The 15023-nt window shown below is 35.6% G+C and overlaps 1 protein-coding gene across 1 annotated transcript in view; it reads right to left on the bottom strand.

Annotated features, from left to right (window-relative positions):
* KCNH1 (potassium voltage-gated channel subfamily H member 1) overlaps positions 1 to 15023 on the bottom strand; it is a gene marked incomplete at its 3' end in the record, with an annotated part of 228925 nt that overhangs the window by 68364 nt on the left and 145538 nt on the right. Inside the window, exon 10 of the mRNA XM_081942243.1 lies at positions 13742 to 13938. Within this exon, the coding sequence (XP_081798369.1) occupies positions 13742 to 13938 (197 nt within the window). The remainder of the gene's footprint in view (positions 1 to 13741; positions 13939 to 15023) is intronic.

Below are 15023 nucleotides of genomic sequence, written 5' to 3'. Positions count from 1 at the left end.
AGTTTTTCATGGAAAATAGACCTTGTTTTGTTTTTTACAAGACATAACATAGATAGGCAGTTTCATGATTTCAAAAATCAGACACTAAAAGAGAAATGCAATCCAAGAGATATTTTTCCGCACTGGATTTGCAAAAGAGTTTAAAGTTTTGAAGAACTCTCTGCAATAAGACAAAGAAGAAATAAAGAGAAATAAAATCCTACAATAATATTTGAACTAAAAATTAAGATTGTCAAAAATAAAAGGGAGGAATATAAAGTTGATTTATTTAATCAAGGTTAAAACAAGAGTTGTTACTTTTGGCTACCCTTTATGGACTTTCTGCAGACATCAAGACTGAACATGATTTCATATTTTATAGATGTATTTATAGATATGAGATGGAATGTGACATAACTTTAGTGGTGGATATCAGTTACTAACTTTGTGTAAACTTGTGATAAAGGTTGGAAATCACTTCTTTGTATGCTACTTTTCTTTTTATTCTGCTTTTTCTCTTTTTTCTTTTTCCATGCACTTTTTACTTCTCTCTAGTCCCCTTTCTTTCTTTAAGTTTAGTATGTATTAGATTTTACCATTATAATCAAATGCATATAGGGAACTCTTACATGTGTATTTAGAAGTACACTAAATTAATTCACTGGCACTTGTATCATTTCTTCTTTAGCAAAACCATTTTGTTTTAAAATATGTTTCAGAACTTCCAAAAGACCTTGCATAAAATATTTTATGTTTTAATTATAAATGTTTAAAAATCTGTATGATTTTTAAGCTCTCCATATGCTGGTGTAATGATTGGATCTTGATACGTTTGGTACTCTTGCTAATTTCCTGATCATTATTGTATTGGTCTAATGGCTTGTAAATACTAGTGACCGTCTATAATATCAGAATCTTTTGCCGAAACTTAAAAAAAATTAAAAGAACAAAAAAAGAATAAACCAGTGCAGACACAGAGTTCTTGAAACAGAAGACAGTATGTTATAATCTGACCAAGATTTTCAGGATGGATACTACTACATGAAGGAATGTCAAAATGACTTAATACTATACAAACATTTAATTTACGTCATCTGCCAACTTTACAGGTGGAATACGACATGAAAGCATGATGTGACAATAAATGAATTGTGTTAAAACCCAGAAATGCAGCCTCATGATTCTCAAATGCAAGTGGATGTAATTCACTAGCATTTCGCTCTGCAATTACAGTACAGCAAGATTACAGTTAAAATAGAACTTGTGGTAAAAAGTCTTTTGCAAATCATGACATGGTTGTCAGAAGAAAATTACTGTGTTGAATGTGACAAAGAATGCTAAAATGCCTCCTCTATTGACCACATGATGTTTCAAATAATCTATGACACATATTCTAACAGATTTATCATAAAATGAAATGTTTTATACTTTATACAAGGGCTGGAGTAATACGAAGTACTGCTGTAGTGACTTTAATTCAAACTAGGCTAGGGATATGACACACCACTGAGGGTCCTCTTATTTTCATCTTGGGTTTTTATAGAAACCTCAGTACAGCAATGCCTAGAACATCCTGAAAAAGAAGAAGAGCCATGATTTCTTTTTCAAAAGCAATAACTGGATTGGGGCTGTGATACATGAAAAGGGTATTTCATGTTAGCTATGAAATGGAGTGAAACTTATGATTTGCATGTTGATCTTACTCAATCTATAGAAGTTAATCTCATGTTACTTTTTGGAAGCCACATTTTACTGAATGGCTTGGAAGCAAACATTGCATCACTCTCAAAATTTAGGGAGCTGCAGTTTATAGGAACAATGACAAAATGGAACACTTTTGGTGAATGCTAAAAGCTAAGTGAGGCAAGTGGTATAATAGTAAAGGGAAAATCCCAGCCTCCCCTGAGTACGCCACAATATCAGAGAGTAAGCCACAATATCAGAGAGTGAGTATTGACACAGGTAAGCTTCAAAACTATCATGTATATGGAGCAGATTCAAGGGTTGGGGAGGAAAGTTGAGGGGGATGGTAAATGTTGGAGGTTGACAAAAAAGAAACTTAGAAACAATGCACCTGACAGACATGTCAATTCTGTGCAATTACTTTCCCCCATCTTTCTATGTTGTCTAGCTTTGATAAAACCTACGGTCTAGATCAGTGGCCTCTAACATTTAGGCACCAGGAACCATTTCCATGGACAGAGGCTTTTCTGCGGATCAGAGGGGGTGTGGTTTCGTGTGCTGCCTGCTACCCCTTCACTTGTTTGTGTGGCATAGCGTGGATTGGTGCTAGACAGAGAATAGAACTGGTTGCTCAAGCTGGAAAGTCTTAACCAGAAGGAAAAAAAGGAAACCAGAGACTACAAAAATAAAAACTTGCTTTATATGCTCATTGAAAGGCTCATTTGACTGTTGGTGAGAAAGTAACTCCTACATGCTACTGCCAGAAGAATTTACATTCTTTGTCAGGCATTTTATTTTGAACATGACTTTGAGTTCTTAATTTGGATAGCTTAGGTTCTAAAGAATCGGTTTTTGTCCTCAAATCCTATTCATAAATTCTCAAAGTTTAGGGGAGAATAAACTTCACTAGCTACTCTCTGCCTTTGGAGACGCTGATGTTTGCTTCCTCTTATGTGTTGCCCATTTCTCTGTTTATAAGGGTCTCTGAAATTCCCTGAAAAGCAAAAGTCTGAAAGTATAAAGTATATCTCCCATTAAGATTTTGTTTCAATTCCAGATATTCAGTGAATAGTGAAAAAAGACTTTTCAGCATACAGCTTACCCGTTATATATGATCAATTCTCTGTTTGTTATCAAATGTATATTTAACATGAGAATCTAACCAATATAACTTTTTACTGTAAATGTAACAGATGTAGTTTTTTATTCTCATGCTACATTCACGTACCGTGTGAAAGTGTGCCTCCCAGATTTTTTAATCAATTAACTTAATCAGATATTCATTCCATGTAATAATGTTTTATGTTTCCTCAAATTGATTACATCAAGTATTTTATAGACAAATCCATGCCCTTCACTTGAAAAAAAATAACTACAGCTTTCTCCTTTCTCAAATATGCAACCAATAGCTTCATTTTTCCAATATTCCAAGTCAGTTTAGTCTCTCATACAGCCTAAAAGGCTTCCATTTTAAATGATGGAGTAAAATGTTAAGGCACAAACAGCTCTTAGAGGAGCTAATGCAGTCTAATAAGTAAGCAGACTCTTCTCTCTGTGGTAGGACATGAACAATCTTTTAATAGGATCGTGTGTGCTATGACTTGCATCTGCTTAAGAGAAAGTAAATGCACCCAGCCATGGCTGAGAGAAAGTAAATTGAGAGCAATTGAGTACAAGAAGTGTGCACATTATACCAAAGCAAATATTTGCTAAAATAGAAGAGACAAGGCCTTTGCCAATGAGCCAATTAGGGGCATTCCACTGATGACTGTCAAGGAGGTTATTAAGGTTCCAAAGTAGAAAGGGCAAAGAAAGGAAGTAGGCTAATAGTTGTGTAGATTTTCTCACAGAAACCTCTGTATACTTCTAAGAACTCTTCCAACTGATATAATTATATACCAGAAACTAGGTAATAGCTAATTATTGCCTCACTGACAATAAAGGAATGATTTAGTGTTTTTGATGAGTTGTCTTTATGCAATGGTGCAAATATTTCTTTGGCTGGATATATACCAAAAAGCTTAAATATATTTATTCTGATTATAATTGCTGCTCTTACTGCCAATGCACCAGGTTCTTTATAGAGCACACAAGAAAGTAAAGGAGAGAAGTGAAATTTCATTTAATAAAATTTCTGGATTTACCTCAGAAAGCATATTTAAGAAAGATCCCAGAATTTATCCATTGGGCACACTTATCCCTTTGGCAGTTTAGCTCTTTTGAGGCCCACATTTTTCTTACTCAATGCTTAACTGCCATGTTCTTTACAACAACTACATCCTGATGCTGTTATCCTTTGTGAAAAAATCTTCCCTTTCTATTTTATTCACAGGGAATCTGAGAATTGCTTTCAAATGATTCTTTATGGTGCCTTCCTACTTATTTTAATGTTGGCACCACTCCTGTTACTTTTTTTTTAAAAAAGTATGGTTGATGGTATATTATTTTACATTTTTTTCTTCCACCAGCCTGAAACCTCCCTGGCCACCTCTACTACTACATTTGAAAAAGTCCGATGAGAAGACATTTTAACTGAAGTTGGGGGAAGCAGGGAGCACTGAAGAAATGACTGCACAGAGAAGGATTCACCAGCAATTGTTGTCTGTCTCTTAACTAACAATGTACAAGATAGTCCATTACACATCACCGCTGAGAGTTTCATTGACATTTGCTTCTCCTCTGTTTTCTTTTTCACATAGAAAACCAAGGAAAAAGTTTCTGCACAGTGGTAGCTGAAATCCCGTCATGAGTTTGCACTAAGCCTGCAATCAAAACAAAGATATATCTCAACCAGTGGCATATTCTTCAATGTCTGCTTCCTTTCTCTTCTCTTCTTTACTTCCTTGTGTGCTCTGTAAAGAACCAGGTGCATTGGCAATAAGGGCAGTAATTATAATCAGAATAAATATATTTAAGTTTTCTGGTATATACCCAGCCAAAGAAATATTTGCACCATTGCAGAAAGACAACTCATCAAAGCACTAAATCATTCCTTTATTGTCACCGGTTCACCAGCAGTGAGGCAATCATTAGCTATTACCTGGTTTCTGGTATGTAATTACATCCGGCTTGCAACTCAGTCTGAATTGTAAATTGGCTGTCATTTCACCAGATGTTTTGCTAAGTCTCAGAAAGTCAAACAAGATCCATAATTAGCACCCAGCATCCCAGGCCCCTAAAATCAGTTGCTTTTGCAGATACAAAAGTCCTTTTACGTCAGTTGCTTACTCCCACTGAAGCTTCAGCTGACTGCTATAAGCATGAAGTCTGCTGCTTTGTAAGTACTTGGTCAAAAGTTTTTGCTGACATTCACACTGATTGTTGGGTATTATATGACCAAACTATCTGATCAAGCAATCTTTTCTGCCTTGGGCATTATCTTTAATTGGGTCAATAATCTTGAATGATGTTTCATAGCTTTTTTTTTTTCATAACAGCAATTAATTGCCATAGTTGCCATTTTAGTTCCAAATTGTTTTTTCAATAATGTATGTGATTAGTGGGTGGGTGGGCAGGCAGGGGTCAGCAAAGGGTGGGTTTCCAAGCAACCCCAAGCCAGAGTTAGTGTTGGGGATGGTAACTACAGTTTACCATGGCTTTGTGAAATAATATTTACTCATCCAATCAATTTTCCATTAAAGCATTAAACAAAATAAACATTAAAACAATCTCATTAACTTTGCAAGCATTGCAATAAGCATTCTACACAAAAAAATGCGGTTTCTGCTTAATCCTGTCAAGGCTCATAAATACTGACTGAATTGACTTAAATTTAGGGGATTTTTGCCTGATAAATATGTTAAAGAAATCTTTCCTTTGGCTAACATTTGAGTTACCACTATGTTTCTCCACATAAGCCACAAATAACAGGAATTCAATGAAGTACTTGTAAACAAGCATCCCCATGAAGGAAGCTTCTAGATAGTTAAATGCTATGGCAGACACCTTCAGTGACAATTAGATAGGCTTTCATGAAAATATAAACAAGTTGACACCCAATCAGACAGGTAGGGTTTATTTCAAATCCTGTTGATTAGAGAATTTCAACTGGTTAGTTCCAGGAAGGCAACCTTCTCAGGTGTTGCATCTGTCCTTTGGAACATCTTACCCCAAGAAGTGAAGTCGGCCCCCATTACTCTAGTTTTCCAAAAGAGGCTCAAGACCATGCTCTGCCATTTGGCTTGGAGGTTGGAGAGTGATGTGTGATCTTGGGGGTGGTTGGCGATATGTGGACACTCCCTTCACCTTTTAAATCTGTAATCGTTTAATTTTTTAAAACTCTGTTTTATCTTTATTTTTAATTTATGCTTTTACACAACTTTTTGCATTTTTACTGTAAACCTCTTAAAGTCACTTAGCTGAGATAGGCAGTGTAGAATTGTGATAAACAAATAAATAAAAGATTCTTAGGGCTAAAGGATAAGAGGTACAGTGAAAGCATGCTTACATATATTTAGGAAATTTCCCTCCTCCCCGAGAGCTACTATATTAGTACTTACAATTTTATACATTTCTAAAAGTATAATCTCTTATTTATTTATTTTTATTTATTTATTTCTCATCTGTACTATTTTTACAAATAACTCCAGGTGGCAAACATATACAACACTACTTCTTCCTCCTTTTTTCCCGACAACAACCCTGTGAGATGAGTTGTGCTGAGAGAAAATAACTGGCCCAAAGCTGGCTTTCATTCCTAAAGTGGGAGTACAAGTCACAGTCTCCTACTATCTAGCTGATGGCTTAACCACTAGACCATGATCGCTTGTTTCTACAAACACTGTCAATTGTCCTTTAATTTAAAAAGTCCTGTTGAAATCAATGGGGTTAAGTTCAGTTAATTAAAGCTGTGGCAAACCATTTCTGGAAAAACCTTGCCAAGAAAACTGCCAGGACTTGTTCAGGAAATCTCCAAGAATGGGGCATGACTGAAAGGAAAGAAAACAAATAGCAATAGCACTTAGATTTATATACCGCTTCACAGTGCTTTATAGCCCTCTCTAAGCAGTTTACAGAGTTAGCCTATTGCCCTCAAAAGTCTGGGTTCTCATTTTGCCAACCTCGGAAGGATGGAAGACTGAGTCAACCTTGAGCCTGGTGAGATTCGAACTGCCAAATTGCAGGCAGCTGGCAGTCAGCAGAACTAGCCTGCAATACTGCATTCTAACAACTGCTCCACCATGGCTCTGATTAAGGCTACAGTCTTATAGTTGATTTGCAAAGGCGTATATTAGTTCTGTACTTCATCGGGATTTATTCATCATCCTAAACCATTACTTATTTGAACATAAATTTGTTGGATAATCCACAACTTCCCTCTGGAATGAGCTGCCCCCAGAGCTTCGCATAATCCCCGACATCCGGTCCTTCCGATGCGCCCTAAAAAGTTGGCTTTTCCAGCAAGCCAGCCTGGCCTGTTAATTTTAACTTATTTTAAATGTATTGTTTTTTTTAAAAAATCAGTTTGTTTTTTTGGATATGGATTTAATCTTTTTTAACTTTTGGGATGTGTGTTTTTTAATGTTGTACGCCGCCCTGAGTCCTTTTGGAGAAGGGCGGCATATAAATCCAAATAAACCAAACCAAACCAAACCAAACCAAACAACTGTCTAGAGTGGCACATCATGTGGTTGACACAAATAGAAGTGACAAGCAGTGGTATTATAAACCAGTGTTTTTCAGACATGGCAACTTTAAAATGTGAGCTGGAGAATTATTGAAGTCCACACATCTTACAGTTTTCACATTTGAAAAACACTGTTGTAAAACAAAGGGAGAAGCTAAAAATAAATAAATTTCTCAGTCCAAGTGATAGCCATCAAGATTTCTTAAAATAACTTAAAGTATGAATTTGTTGATATTTTCATTATTATAGGCAATTTCTATTTAAGGCTGATATGCTCTCAATAACTGAAAATGTGAACCTAATTTTTAAAAATGAATCAAGGGGTGGAAAAAGAAACTATACACCAAGTAAGCCGAACAGCTGGTCCTGCGAAAATGATTGAAGGAATTATTAAAAGGGAAAGAAACGAGGACATTTTTAAAAACCAGCTTTGCACCAAAGGTATTAAGATTTCTCTATTTGGGTGGGGGGTGTCAATATGGAGAGGAAATCCAATAAATATTGTATACTATGATGTTTAAACTGCATTTGGCAAAGTCCTCCTGTGCAAACAATTGCAATGAGATAAGGGAACAGGTGCTTTATGGATTGACAATTGGTTAAAAGGCAGGAAACAGAAAGAAGGAATAAATATGCCGTTCTCAGTTTGCAAGATATTCAAAGTGAGATCTCACAGGGACTAGAATTGGAACTGACTTTGTTTTAATTTATATATAAGTTAAATACACCTTTTTTTAAAAAAATACAAAAACATTATTGTGTCAACTAATCAGTTTGAAGGTGGTTTAATTAATTCATGCAATTGCTAAATCAAAGTTAGCCCAAATCAAGAGAACAGGAAATCATCTTAATTTTATATGATGGTATATATTTTCCTCACAGTCCTTAAAATACTTTGGAATCAGTGAAAGAATGTACAATAGAAGACATCATTTAAATTATTATTTTAATTTACAGTATGTACATATTGGATTCCAACTATAAAATGTTTTATGGTGCTTGACATTTCGTAGGAATTTGATATATGGGGAGTCATTCAGAATAATTTCCAGTGCTACTTTCTTCATTCACAAGAACTGTCTAGCAAATTAATCCAAATATGAAATAAGGAAGACTTAAGATGGTTGCCTGTTCTCTTCTTCCATTTTCTGCTATGTAGGCCTTTTCTGCAAACTCTGACATCAGGTATTGCTTCTTCTTCTTATTCCTCAAGTCAATATTCCTGTTCTTTTGTCCTCAAAGCAAAAAATTCTGACTTAAAACCATGAGAAACTAAATATAAAGTAAGTTTATAAAAGTGCATTACTGTTTCCGACAGGATAATTAGTTGAGCACTTTTTTTTCAAAACAAAACCATTTTCCCCCATCTGGTATGCTTCATCCAGATTCTTAGCAAAAACATTTCCATTTTCTCCTATTTACTTTTCCCAAAACATGCCAGGGTGAATCTGGATAAGTAATTCCAATTTGCAAACAACTTTTTTTTTACATAAATAAATATTCAATATCAATCAGATTTAACTATGTTCATTATACACCAGCATCATTCACTGCAATCCAATTAATATAATTATCTCAATGATCAGATAAAAATTGTTATTAGACTCTTCTCACTATAATAAATGTTTTATTGGCAATACATGAAAAGAGGAAAATTGCCCTGCTTAAAAATATCTTCTCAAATCAGTCCCCTGAGACACTTTTTAAACTTTAAAGAAACACTAAAATAAACCAATTTATTTCTCATTTCCATCACTGTTCTGCTGTAATTTTAAAATGGCAATTTTACTTTTCATATTTCCCTGTTTATTGAGGTCTTGAAGTATACAGGACACATCTATGGAAAATGGACTTATTTCTTTTCAGGCATTAAGAAGCTCTTAGCTTTTCACAGAAAATTATACTTATAGGATATTAAGATATTATTTCTCCTCGTATTAAGATTAGGTTCATAATCCAAAACACTAGGGGAAGAAAGTCTCATTTGCCAGTGGTGGGTGGATTTGTGTTACATAGGCAGGGGTGGGATTCAGTTGGTTTGGAGTGGTTCGGGAAATCGGTAGTTCCAGCGAACAGTTGCCCCTCCCCTCCCCTATTCCGTCCTAAATTTCCTTTGTTTAAAGCCCAACTGGTTGGCATGGCAGAGCGGATTGTTGCATCTCAGCTGTTTTACTCACCGGGTCTACAGGAAAAGGTAAGATTTGGTGCTGATTTCAAATGCAAAGTGCACACGAAGCGAACTGGTTGTTACACCGGTTGAATCCCACTACTGTACATAAGTAGCTATGTAACACATAGCTGTTTTGCTATATAGAGCAAAAACAGTCATTTTTTTGTGGCTGCTGTTGTATATTTATTATTTTTAGGTCCTCAGGAACAGCCAAAAGCTGGACAGGAAGGGAGATTGGAATTTTTCAGATGAATTTATCCTCACAATCCCCCCCTTTAAAAAAAAAGAAACAGAAAAAAATCTATAAATATATTAAGCCTGTTGGAGAATTAGCACATCTCTTTTGCTTTCCAACTAAAAATCAACAAAAGCATGTGCTTTGTTATTTGGCAATTTGCCAGAAATATTCAACAGTGGTATCCAGGGTGTGAGGACTTTAGACTGTCAAGAACACAATGTTGAAGTCGATGTAGCCTACAGGCCATTTGTCCCTATGGTAAAAAACAATTCTCAGCAGTTTTAACGCTGAAACAGCGTGCTTCAAGCGGTATCAATAATTATTCTATTTCTGGTAACACCAAAGTCCTTCATTCCCCAGACTGCTTCAGAATCAACCTGTTAATACAAATCTGGAATTTGTTTGTTTGTTTGTTTCTCTATTTCTTTATGGTAATTGTGGTTAAAACATAAAAAGTTAGAATCAGACATTTAAACCAGGAACACATGGGGGGGTAAGGGCTGAGTGGGATGGGGAGGTGGGATCTGTTATTACTCAATCAACCACCTCCATTAGGCTCTTCCACCACTGGGGTCCCCAAGCCGACTGGCAGAATCATAACTGCAGGCCCTTATGGAAAGATCGGAAGGTTGGGGCCAACCTCACATCAGGGAGCAAAATGTTCCAGAGGGCAGGAGCAAGAGCTCTGAGGTCCTCAGCGAAGGAATAGTGGAATAAGGGAAAATGTCATCATGATATGAAACCAAAGGAGGAAAAAATAAAGCTGTCTTCTCTACAGATTTTTACCACACAGTGAAAGTGCAATATACAGTGTGAGTTTTTCCTGTTTTTCCACATTTCTTTATTTCTTCCACATTTTGTAGTTATAGCACCAAACACCCAATAATTTTGCCTTTTTCAATTTTCACAGTATTTACAGTATATACTGCATACAACAGTCTGTACACCGAACACAAAAGTTATTCAGTGGACAAGCATAAAGGTCCTGATAATTTGCCAATTTGATTTGACTTTTTTGTCTTGTTGCTCAGAAGCAATTGGTCTACATAATTGTTATTTGTTCCTTTCACTTGTCCTCTTTTTGGTGTCTTTTTATCTTATTGTCATTTATTTAATTTATTTAATTCAAACAGAATCAAAACAGTTGAAATAGGCTATTTAGGCACTGAATCTAGTTTACTGCTTGGCCCAGGAATGAAATTTAAAACATCCTTGACAAATGTCTGCTTAACTTCTGCTTATCTATGCTGAAAAAGCTGAAAAAGGGCACTACGTTGCCAATTTTATGCTGAATGCCGCAGGCTCCCATGCAAGAATTAAAGGGTTGCATCCAGATTACTTCCAATTCATCATACACTTGATATGTAACCACTGCTATTATGCTACAAAAATAGTTTTTAACAATATTATTTCTAAACAATAGAACAAACCTAGACTATTTCCAACTCTGCTATTGTATTATGTTAATATACAAGCAGCACATAAGAAACCAATCAGATTCTGCAAAGAATTGGATTCATAGATTCAAGCAATATCATAAACAAGATATGTGGGTGCCGCCAAGTGTGGCCCAGGTGCAAATATATAAAATAAGAAAAAAATATTAATGAGATTTGTTGAAACAGTTTTGCAGTATATGTTAGGAGAGAAAAGGGAAGCAATATGTGGGCTGATTAACCTCCATACATCTTCTGAAATGTGCTTGAGCCTTGAAAAAATTGTTTATCTGATGTTATAGCAAACAACTCTATTTGAAATGTGTCAGAATTCAATTCTACTCTATTCCATGCTCAATTTAGTGCTCATTCTTTCAGTAAGGCAAAATAATGACATTATTAAATCTGTTTGCTACCAACTTAGTTTTAATAAATGTTAGCTTTTCTCCGGCAGAAGCCTAAAATATACTATATATTATTCCATAATGAATTTGTTTCACTCAGACTTGTAAAAAACATAATTAATTATATGCTGAATTTGAAGTTATTATAAGAAAATGTGCTAAAATCACTGCACACTGCTAATCAAAATTTTTAGTTTTGGAAAGTTTTTTCCCCAGTTTATATACATCTATACATATACATGGCTGCAACAATTTTGTGAGATATGTTTCATAAAACAAAAACATACATCTTGAAAATATATTTTCCCATTTGTAAGAACAGTTTCAGACCTAACAGAATACAACCATGTCAATATTGGCACATTCCATCTCTATTCATGAGAATTTTTACAGAAAGTTATAGAAATATAAATATACAAAGATACAGGGTAGTAGATCTCAAACTATTAGTGGTAAAGGCTAATCCATTATGGACTGATTCTTTTATAAAATACCATAACATGAGCATATAGTTTGTGTCACATGACTTACTCCATGTGTTGGACAGCACCCAAACCAGTCTCTAACTTTCTCCAATAAGATGAGTCCAGTAAATCACATGCTTAGATGATGTAAAATTTCAAATTGCTACAAAATTTTGTAAACACTCTAAAATTTTGTACTCATCTCATCATGGAGTAGTAACAAAAACTTTTCAGTCAAACATTGCTCCTTGGTCCACATACTGAATAGCATATTAAATAGAGGATACATACAATACACTTTATTTTATTTGAATTCGTTAAATAACTTGTTCTTGTACAGCTTTCTAAAACTGTTCTGAATGTTTATATACTTAATTTGGGAGTTAAAAATAAGTACTTTGGGAAAGATTAAATAAAAACTATTTTCCACAACTCCCAACTTGTGACATCATTAAATTTTGTGTTCACTGGCATTTGTTTTATTTCAATGAATTTTACCATTTATTTCTAAATAGATTTTTGTTATTGACAAGCCTAAATAATTAGGAAACTCATATAAGACAGGATGGAAAAGTAAAAAAAAAACATTTAAGAATGGGAACATTGCTTCTTGGAATTGGTAACATGAGTGATCCAGGTTTGTTATGAATCATAGAGTGAACATGAAGTGATGAAGTGACTCTAAAAGGATGTATTTCTCTATACACCAATCTCATCAACATTCTAGCTCTCTCTTGTTAAAAACAGAAACAAACAATTAGAAAGCGTGTGGGTGTGAACTGCTCACAAAAATGTCTTGTTTTAATACATTTAAACAGCTAGACTCCACCTGATTTTTTTTACCATACAGTAGATTAACATAGCTCTCCATAAAGAAGAAAACGAGTTATCCAAAAATGACAGCCTTTTTGATGCTGCTGAAAAGACCAGCAAAAGAATCCCTTTCAGCTCAGGTTAGGTTCATGTTTAGACAAAAATAAATCATGATATGAAGAGGTCATAATTAAAGATAAAGATTATAATTTTGCTATGTTTTGCTGTGTGCATCTAAGCACATGAAACAGTTTTTCCAAGAAACAGTTGGAAACCTATTCTAGATGTTTCCCAGTAATTCTCACCTACAAACCATCCTCTGTCTTTTGCCACCATGCAAATCAGTTGGACACAATTGGAACAAAAAATAATACCTTGCCTCTGATTTGTTTACATCTTTAAAGAGCAAGTCAGAGGCTGGAATCAAGAGTCAATGAAGCACGAAAAGGTCAGAGGCTTTTCACATCAAATAAACAATTAAAAGTATTATTTTCCCTAGTTCATGAAGTTCAGAGTTCTCAGCAAGAATTTCCATGTATAATTTCAGATGGCTGCTGCACTGAGATAATAATGAATAAAAACTATTGTACACCTTTTGGCTTTCCACTCAAGTGGCATGATTACAGAAAGTGTATCAGGATAAGTTGACCTGAAAGTTAATTTTTAGTTGGTTCCTGTTGGTTCACTGGTTTTGGTTGTAATTTGGGTTTTTCTTTGGTTTTTCTAATGTACAATGTGCCAATCATTCATGTTGGGCAACTATACAAATCTAAATAAATAAATAAATTCTTCTTGCCAAGAACTCTTGGAAACTGTAGTGTAATGTAGTACAGTTAGCATGCTAAGAATTTTCCATCCATACTGTTTCTAAAAGTACAATTCCAATAACCTCTTCGCTCTTTTTTCCATCCATTCCATAATACCTTACCCTTTTTCGCAAATTGTAGGTCAGGATGAGATTCCTGGAGAAAGAATGTGAAAAGGCTGTGTAGAACTCCAGCACTTTCTGTAAGGCATCCCTTTTAATTACATGAAGGTCACAGTAAGTCAAAGCCCTTACATTCGCACACGACTGGGCAAGAGTTGTTTCTTTCCAGAAGACATCACCAAAGACATCCCCTTTGCCTAGGGGGGGTGAAAAATCTGCAATCAATTAATTGCTTCCATGTTAAGAAAATTATCAAAATGTAACTGCAAATAATTCCAGAAAGTTTCCACTATTATTAAAAGTATATGCCTTGTTTTATTCAACATATTAAACAGAAAGGAAACCTTTAACTAAAGACCTTTCGTCTTTGTAGCAATAAGCAGCCAATCATTTTTATCAGCACTGTCAGGCCTAATCAACAACCAAAAATTTATATAGATTCAATCAGTAAGATTCATTATTAGAATAATTTGTATTATTTTTTTTTTAAAAAAAAACTCATTTATTTATAGCTATATTTTATGAATCTTGGAGCTTCACAGTAATTATAAAATATTGCAATAAAACAGCCACAATAAATTAAAGTTCAAGTTAAAATTACATAGTACAACCCTGCCAATGTCTTAATTCACCCACATGAATTGATCTGAAACATTTGGTGGGACAGACAGAAGAACAAAGTGAACTTTGTAGTAATTTTTGGAAGTTCTATCAGTGTAGCCAATGTCACATCCAGGACTAGCATCATCTCAGACAAAATAACCCTTCCAGATCCCACACTTCTCGTTTCCTGGAAGTGGGGTACTACCGTGTTTCCCCGAAAATACGACCTGTCCCAAAACTAAAGCCTTGCCACATTTTTCATGTGGGCAAAAATATTAGCCCACCCCCAAAAATAAACCTCTTGGACAACCCCCCCTCCGGACAGGCGGGGCACTGTTCACTGACCTAGCATTATTCTGAAAGCGCCAAGTCGCAGGAGCTGAAGGGGGAGCGCTCATGTTGCTTGCCGCCTTCGGGATACCGCTGGGTTGGGGAGTGGCATTCTGCCTGGCTGGAGGGGAGAGTTGTCTGGCAGCTGCTCCCTTGTGAAATGGCTCCCAAAGAGCCGGGCACAGCCTCAGGGGCAAAGCAGCCATGAGATAACCATGGTTACGAGCAGCCGCCCGGCAAATCGCCCCTCCAGCCAGGCAGAGCACCATTCACTGACCTAGGGGATATCCCTAAGGTGCAAAGCCACGTGGCGCTCTGCCCGCTCCCCAGCTCCCGCGGCTTGGCACAT

This window comes from Natrix helvetica (genome assembly GCF_964273705.1).
Source record: "Natrix helvetica genome assembly, chromosome: 2".
Classification (NCBI taxonomy): domain Eukaryota; kingdom Metazoa; phylum Chordata; class Lepidosauria; order Squamata; family Natricidae; genus Natrix; species Natrix helvetica.
This window is presented reverse-complemented; position numbering and strand designations above follow the sequence as displayed.